This window comes from Cyrtonyx montezumae, unplaced genomic scaffold (assembly GCF_038088225.1).
Source record: "Cyrtonyx montezumae isolate F1298 unplaced genomic scaffold, pur_monq_1.0 scaffold_25, whole genome shotgun sequence".
NCBI classification, from domain to species: Eukaryota; Metazoa; Chordata; class Aves; order Galliformes; family Odontophoridae; genus Cyrtonyx; species Cyrtonyx montezumae.
The window spans coordinates 9,547,956-9,557,044 of NW_027071992.1; the positions used below are offsets into that span (position 1 = coordinate 9,547,956).

General features: G+C 36.6%; 1 protein-coding gene across 1 annotated transcript in view; it reads left to right on the top strand.

Annotated features, from left to right (window-relative positions):
- Positions 1 to 8,047, top strand: part of HCN1 (hyperpolarization activated cyclic nucleotide gated potassium channel 1) — a 191,903-nt gene extending 183,856 nt beyond the window's left edge. The window contains exons 7-8 of the mRNA XM_065739901.1: positions 3,585 to 3,749; positions 5,572 to 8,047. Coding sequence (XP_065595973.1) covers positions 3,585 to 3,749; positions 5,572 to 6,383 — 977 coding nt within the window. The 3' untranslated portion in view covers positions 6,384 to 8,047. The remainder of the gene's footprint in view (positions 1 to 3,584; positions 3,750 to 5,571) is intronic.
- The last annotated feature ends 1,042 nt before the right edge of the window (positions 8,048 to 9,089 follow it).

The window sequence follows — 9,089 nt, forward strand, 5'->3', positions numbered from 1 at the left end:
CTACTTGATTCATAACTGTTTCCTTTTTCGGCACTGTTTATCTGTTTGTGGACACATTTTGTCCACAGTGCAACTTTATATTGTTATTTGGATTTCTGAAGTTCATTTCCAATCTCTAATCAAATTTTAAGGTGGCATAAAGGTTCAGTAGTTATTTTTTGGGTAATTATGTGGAAATTGAAATGGACTGCTAATGGATAAGTGCCACACCGTCAGCTAAGCTGTACTGCTTGCCAGAAGGAAAAAAAAAAAAAAAGGGTTTCTTAGGTCTGTCTACAGAAACAGGACATTATTGTTAGAGTAACTAGTCCATGTGGTTATCCAGCAAAGACTAGGAAGAAGTTGCAACATCACAAATAGTGCTTGAGTTGATGTGCTCCTACAAAGAAAAAAAAAGTTTAGGAATTTCATGGCAACAGGAGAATTGAAAAACGGAACCTAATGTTCCTATTGAAACATTGCTATGTATGTGTGTAACCTGTAAGTTGTTGATGAGTTTTTATTGTTGATGAGTTTTTATTATTGCAATAGTCTCCTTCAGAATTGGCTTAGCTTCAAACTTCGAGGTTTTTTCTGTTGTCTTGACAGCAAAAATGCATGGTAATAGAGTCTATATTATTTTCAGAGCAGCATTGATCTAACATAAGCAGAACACAGATCGTGATTTTTACAGATAAATTATGTGATTTCATTCAATATTGTCTATAAAATTAAATGAATGTCTTTAGCATTGTTTGGTGTTTTAGAAAAGCAATTTTTCATTAGTGCAATTATTTACATTTGTTTTAGACCGTTCTAGGGAACAATTGAAAAAAATTAAGTAATTAAAGTAAATCTTGCATTAAGAGTTTAATTACAGGTTGACTGTAGCCTAATATATAATTATTAATTGGAATTAAAGACAGTCCTATGTTTGGAAAGAAAAAATAGAAGCATTTGTCACTTCTAAAATGTCAGCATGAAGCAAACGCACCATGCCAACCACAGGTAGGAAAATCAGTTCCTAATATTCTGCAGGCACTTTCTTTTTGTGTTAATAAAAAACCTTGTTTGTCCAAACTGAAAATAATCTGTGCCCTTTGTGTTTTCCTGCACAGTCCTGTGCTATTTTTTATTGTTCGTAGTCCATTTGAATCAATTGAATGTCAACAAGAGCATAATTGGTGAGGGCACCTGGTGTTCTCAATGCCACTAAGACAAATTGTTAGTAAACCCTGGATATTTTTGTCTCTTATTCCCCTTGAAGTCTACAGTTTATTTTATATATTATATAAATATAATATATATTTATGTATCTGAAAGAACACAAGTATTTGACAGTAATATCCTTTTCAGACTCTGTGATATTCCTCATATGTTCTCTGTCCCATCCTTCTGTACTATTTCTAACTAGAGGACATTATAATTGATATCAGGAGTTTTCCAAAGAGATGTTCTTCAACTAGAAGTTGTGGGTTGACACAGAATTCTCAGAATAAAAGAGGTAGTTTACATAGTGATTTTTTTCCAGTCTTCTTAGGTGACAAAAGTAATGAAAGAGGAGAGATGGACAAAAAATAATGAAAAATTACTGCAATAGCTTCCATGATTTTCTGGATGAGACCTAAAATGTATCTTAGGAAAGAGAGTGTGCATTTAGCTTCTCCCGTTGGGCAAAATGTCCTTCTCATTCTTGTAACTAAAATGCAGTGGGTGCAATCAAAGGGGAAGGGGTCAGGATGAGCTGAGAAAGAAGGAACAACTGACTTCTATGTGACCTGCCTGGCTCTTTACAGTAAACAGTCATTTTTCATGGGTAAGAAGTCTTGTGAGGGACATTGGGTTGAGACTCTTACAATACTCATTAGTCTATAAATTCTCCCCAGAGCCGCAGATATTCAAGTGCAATTTATTCTAGTACTGAATGCAATTTAATGTACTTTGATTTATCCACTACTGTTTAAGCATTTTAGCTCCTAAGCCTTCAGGGTTAGGTGGCATGTGGAAATTTTTCAGCAAAAAGTATCAGAACAAAAAAACATCAGTGTTCTTTACATTCTAGATTAATGTATTATGTTAAAGTCATACACTGAAAGAAAGAACTATACCAGCACCTTATGTGTTTGAAGTAAACACTGCAGAATTCCTTCGTGTTGCTAAGGAAAAGTATTTGCGTTTCCATGTTTCACTGAGAATGATAGTTCATGTTAGATAAAAAAGTAAGGTAGGATATACCATTTCCTAGTTCAGTTCCAGTATTTAAATATTTAGAAATATGAACTCAGTGCTATTAACTGTTGGAAATACGTAGGAAAAACTACCTCTCACCCTAGAATTCAGAATTCTTCTGTTTTCTCATTCCCAAACATGAAAATTGGATCAACTAAAACATTTCTTTTCACAACTGACTTTTTAATTTAGTTTTGCATTTTAAGAATTTTTTTCCAAATACTTTGCCAGTACTTTCCAAACTGTTTTTAATTTTGAAGTCTCCTGCGAGCAGTTTCAGTTTCAGCTTAATGTGAAAAACATTTCTACCTGAATCTTGTGTTTTATTCTGTGTTAAATATTCTACAAGTAATAATAAACCTCATATAAACTTGTCTAATGTAAAATTTAACTGAAAAGAGTGGTGAAGGCAAAGAAAAGAATGACTGTGTATGCATTTTAAAAGTGAGATATCTTCAGTACCTTCAATTTGACAACTTTGCAAACATATGAGAACTTAAGTAATTTCTGAATATTGAGCTATTCTGTTGGGAATACTCTATCAGGTTGATTTATACATCTCTCCCATTCTTCCCTGTATGTTTTTCTTTTACAGTCCTTTCACACTGACTGGTCTTTATCCAGTAACTCTTTTCCTGTGGATTCAAGAATCAACAGTTCTAAGACTTGGACTGTTTATTTTAAGACTCTGCACATGGTTTTGGTCCCACCTTTTCCAGAATGGTGAATTCCTTCTGGAGAATCTCTTGGAGAAAGCCCACTAGACTAATCAAATGATGTAATCATAAAGGGGTTCAACTATTTAGCAAAATGAAGAAAATAATGATAGAATTATTATTTTTTGCTCCCAAACTATCTATGACATAAAACTCAACGAAACAGAGATTATTTTAATGCTTGAAGCTTTTTCTTAGAGCAACTCCTGTGTTAAAAATCATGTATCAAATTAGTATAGAAAATCTGTTGAATGATTAAAAGAATCAGTAGTGTGTTAGCTGAATATATATATTTTATAAATCAGTAGAATCTCTTGGTTTAATTGAGTCAGCAAGCTGTTTGACAACTGATGAGTAGTTTCTTACAACTAGAAGTTTTGGTTTTTTTTTTTTTTGTTGTTTGTTTGTTTTGTTTTTAAAAGAAAAAAAATCCTGATAAAATTTGAGCTGAGAAACACAGTTCTTAAAAGAGATCAGTTATTTCTACAGAGGAGCAGAGACAGAGTCAAACACTTTTAGAATTGCATACGCAGCCTTGCAATAGCAGCAATAGAAAAATTGCTTCTGAGCACTTGTTTGCACTGAGTCACTTCCTAGCTGTTAAGTAACTCATGATTCACTAACTTGTTTCCTGTATGTAATGAATTTTTCTCTCTCCAGAGATTTGCCTTTTGACCAAGGGCCGTCGAACTGCCAGTGTACGAGCAGACACATACTGTCGCCTCTATTCCCTCTCAGTGGACAACTTCAATGAGGTTCTGGAAGAGTATCCCATGATGAGAAGGGCCTTTGAAACAGTGGCAATTGATAGGCTTGACAGGATAGGTATCATAGTTTTTCCACATTTCATATTCTTAAAATCTATCTAGTGTTTCTTCCTTGAGTTGAAGGATAAAGTGCCCTGATTAAACCTAAGTTAAAAATTTCATTCTGTTACATGGAAATAAGTGTTTTGTTGGTCTTTACATAAATAAGATGTGTACAGGCCAGTAATTCTGCAAGCTCACTTTTAAATAATAAAATTCTTCAAATGTTAGAGAGCTCTCATGCTTCTCTGAGAATTATTTGAATAGTTTAAGTATCATTAGTAATATTTATTAATCCTATGCATTTATTTTGCTTCCCTCAGCAATTCATGGGCTTTATGCAGTTTAGTGAGCCATAGATGACATTTTACTACGTAAACAGTTTAGAGATAGCATCTATAATGATGAGAAGAGCTGAAGTCTCTCTGCACTCTCAAAACCTGTGTTTGTTGAAGTGAGTTAATCCATTGCAGCAGGGCTCTCATTTTCCTCACAACATGGGCACTGTTAGCATTGATGACTGCAAACTGACATTACTCAGATCTGCTTGCAATCAGAAAAGCGGGCCAAGGATATCTGAGTGAAAGGCAGAATGATACGGCAGATTATCAAAATAAGAGTGTAGCTGTTTTGCAACCAGCCATTCTGGACCTCTTTAGTAGGACGTATTAGATAAAATGTATGGCTTCAGGTAGAGAGAAATGCACTCTGATTGTTTTTATTGACACTGGTTTTAAAATGCAACTATTCACAAAAAATGTTTTATCCTGTTTTTGGTGTTGTTTCCTTAACTTCACGAGAAAATTCCAGTGTAAGAATTTCCCCATATAGAGATAAGTCTTCAGTTTCTTCAAAGGGAATACTGAAAGGCTTGCAGAGCATTGTCATTGTTCTGTCAATTCTAAGCTGAAATGTGATTTGGATGAAAATGTATTCGTGTTTTCTTTGTTATAACAGGAGTAAAGAAATACAGGTTTATAATATTGAAGAGATCTGTTTTATTATTTTTGATTATGATTACTCAGTATATTAATTTATCTTGTTAAGAATTTTCAAACTCTTAACAATTTGTCTTCTGGAAGTGAATTCCAACACCTCAGTAATATGTGCTTAAATAATGATAGTATTAGAGGGCATTCTGCTCTTGTAGCAGTAATCCAGTCTGAAGTGCTATGTTTACAACACAAAATCTGCACAGCACAGAAGATAAAATGCAAACTGTCTTATCCAAAACTGAGACAACTCAGTGCAGTTGTATGCCTGTGTATCTGATGACAGAAAATCATGTCTGCATCTTGCAGACACTGAGAGCATCAAGCAAACATCAGGACTCAGAGAAGAGATCTGCTGTTTGTGTAAGCAGGTATTGCATTAGCAGTGAGCTCGTATTAGTTCACACACATAAGAGAAGATGATTTCTTTTAAGCTAATGGTCAGTGGTTACTAATGTCTAATAATTAGTTCCAGGGAATGTACTAAGTGGCAGATGCATTCGTAACTTATGTAACAGTTAAGTGGAAATTAGGACACTTTTGCAATGAGAAAGATGTTACGTATGCAGAGCCTGGTGGCTTTTTCCACCCTGTTGTTCAGTAAATTACCATGGTTACATTCTCAGAGTAATTGTAATAATGGCAATGCACTGCAAGTGAAGGGGCACAGAAAGTTCAGTTGTCTGAGCATGGCGTGTTATTATAGTATGCAGTTCTGGAGCGGAGAGAGGGAGAGAACAGTGAGTGAAGGTCACAGGCAGTTACAATGCTGACGTGCCTATCAGTGGTGGAAACTAAAGTGTAAAGTCATCATGTCAAGATGGCTAAGTATTCTGCTTGTCTGTGCAGGGAAGAAGAACTCCATCCTCTTGCAGAAGTTCCAGAAGGACCTCAACACTGGGGTGTTCAACAACCAGGAGAATGAGATTCTGAAGCAGATTGTCAAACATGACAGGGAGATGGTGCAGACCATCGCCCCAGTAAGCTTGCAGCAGATGCCCGCACTGAACTCCAGCAGCTCCACCACCTCCTCCTCGCGCGTCAGGACGCAGTCCCCTCCGGTTTACACCGCTGGCAGCCTGTCCCATGGAAACCTGCACTCCCCTTCACCCAGCACGCAGACACCCCAGCAAGCCGTCATCCTCTCACCCTGCTCCTACACCACTGCCGTCTGCAGCCCACCCATACAGAGTCCTCTGGCTGGCCGAACTTTCCAGTATGCCTCACCCACAGCCTCGCAGCTCTCTCTCATGCAGCAGCAGCCTCAGGCACCCCAGCTGCCAGCGGGCACTGCGCCCAAGAACGAGGTCCACAAGAGCACCCAGGCCCTCCACAACACCAACCTGAGCCGGGAGGTGCGGCCCCTCTCTGCCTCGCAGCCCTCCCTGCCTCACGAGATCTCCACCCTGATCGCCAGGCCTCACCCCACCGTGGGGGAGTCCCTGGCCTCCCTTCCGCAGCCGGCCCCCGGCACCAGCGCGCCTCCAGCCAGCCGGGCCACTGTCCCCCAGCGGGTCTCTCTCTTCCGACAGATGTCCTCGGGAGCCATCCCCCCAAACCGGGGGGCCGTGCCGCCCACTGCCCCCCTGCCAAGGGATTCTTCTGCAGTCTTAAGCACAGAGCCTGAGGGAGACAAGCCACGGTTCGCGTCAAACTTATGATCCCCGGTGACTGCGGGAAGCAGACTTGCGACAAACTGAGAGCGGTCCTGGGAACTGTTTTAGCCTGTTTCCCCGTGTACCCCAGCAGCCTACTATGAGAAAAATACTTTAGACAGCTTTGCCCTACATAACGAATGTAACACTATATATATATATATATAGAATATATATATATCCAAAAAAAAAGGGATTAAGAAAACTTGTTTGAATTCGTCTTCCCTTCTTGCAACCATTAAAGAAATCTAAAATCAGCTGTAAAATTATTTATTTTTAATGTGTTGACTTCAAAACCGGTCTAACAGATTTCTCTGTTCAGGAGGTTTCCTGTTTCCACGGGAAAACTGTCAACATAGTAACAAACTTCAAACAAGTAAAAAATGAACAACCTAACTAAAACATAGCACTGACTGAGTGGTATTCTGAAACTGTCGTTATTTTGTTTGTTCACACATACTGGTAATAATTTCCCTGAGGAGTTCAGTTGTTTCCCATTGCATCTCCTATTTTAGCACTATCCATTCGAAATTAGATTGACCAACTAAGGCAGGCACTAGCACTCCTCTGGATAGGTTGTAGCCTCACACCATGTCAGCCCTTCTGTTGTTTCAGAAAACTGGGTGGACTTCCTTCTTCACACTGCAAAAGACTTTTACAAAGACTATTGCCATTGTAAATACCTTTTTAGATCCAAACAAAAATAGCTGCTGTGTGGTGAACCATCGCAAGGTCTTTGTTTAGGAATTTAGGTTCAACTCTTCACTTCAAAATTTACCGTTTTAAAATTTGTTAAAGCTAAGTGCGACACAACTGTTGAATTGTAATGCAATGGCTTAAAACCTACAATGTTACTTTTACATGCAATGTTTTATGCAAAATTGTACGCTTGATCCTGCAAACCGCTTGTACTTCACCAGTACCATCACTTTTCTTCTCCTTGCCCTAAATAGCATCCCAAAATATTCCATGCATGCTTTGGAAAGAAAAAAAAAAAAAAGACAAAAAAAAAAAGACAAAAAAAAAAGACTAAAAATAGGTTCAGTCAGTCATTGTAGGAAAAGGCTTTATGGTATCTTAGAAAATAATAACCATTCATTGATTGTGTCTACCTTAAAATTCCTATAATGCTGACTTTGAATCTCTGGGTTAAGTCTAGAAGTGAGATTTTTTCATTTTAATAATTATTTGTAAACCACAGCTTGATTTAGGCTTTCAGGTGCTTTCTGTGTCTTCACTGTAGTTTTGTAGTTGACTGTGGTGTTAATTTAAAAAGTAAATAAATATAATATAGCATCAAGTCTGTCTGGAAATGCACGATTTGCTCTCTGTATATTGTAATTAAATGGATAGTATATCCTAAGGCATGTAGTGTCAAACATAGCCCATAGGTACAAGGTTTATTGTTTTTTATGTCTTCAAAACAGAAAGGAGATGGTAACAGAAAGCAGGGTTAAAGCATACTGTTTTGTGAATGTTTTGTTTTGTTTGCTCAAATCTTCATGTTATCTTATCCACAAAAAGTTATTTCATAATCATTTGTGCCTGATTTACACACATTAAATAGAGATTGAAATTACGTGTGTCATTTTAACTCATTGGGTATCAGCATTATGGATACGATGCAAGCATATATTTTGATCCTTAAAACTCAGCTGACCCACGTTAAGGAGTTGAATGGAAAGGAATTCTTCTTTTCCCATTAATGCTGAGTTTAACAATGCATGGAATAATTAAATAACATCACAAACTACGTAATGCAGTGAATCCAGATGTACTTGAGAGCCAAGTAAATACTCTAAAGCTAACAGAGCTTGAACCCATGCTGCCTGTTAAGCCTTTTACAAAAATGGTACATCAAATAAAATTTAAAACATATATATATTTTCCAGTTTCTGCTGACTCTCACTCACCAGTAAAAACAATGTAATTAACCCATTAACATGCTGCTGCCATTAATCCAAGTGGCCCAGAGTAGTCTACGAGGAAGCGATCATTTAAACATGTTTGGAACATTATGGATACGCTGCAAGACCATTTATTTCTCAGTACAATACCCCCTATATTATTTTAATGCTAACAAATTCTGTCAAGTAAGATCATATCCTGATCTTTCAAACTCTTTAAGGTTTACATTTAATAGGAGAAATGGGGTTATTAGCAAAATATTTTTATATATATTTTTATTTTATTTTAAGCACTATGAAGAAATATTAATTCACATGGTCTTTCAGTGAAACCATAAATAATTTTTAATGACTTTGTAATAGAGTGGACAATATCTAGGCTTTGTATGTTAATTCAAAAATAAATGGTACAGGGTATAAAATTATATACGTATATATATAATGTATGTATGAATGTATATATATTTAGATTAAGAACCAAATGACTCACATTCCTGTAATATAAAGGTCCATTGCTAGTTTCCGAACTGACCTATTTTCTCTGTACATAAGTAAGCCCATAAGTATGAAATCTTACATCTGTACAGGATGAAATGTATTAACGAAAAAGGTTGGATCTTACTGCTGCTGAGAAGACTATAGATCTGATTCTTACAATAACTATCATTGGGGATGAATTAGATATTTTTTTCTTTTGTCTTTGCTCAAAGCCATAAATAAATATATATAAAAGATTATTAATAAATTGAAGAAAATTTAAAAAATAAAACCATGAATATTTCCTTTTGTTCCAATATGCTTATAA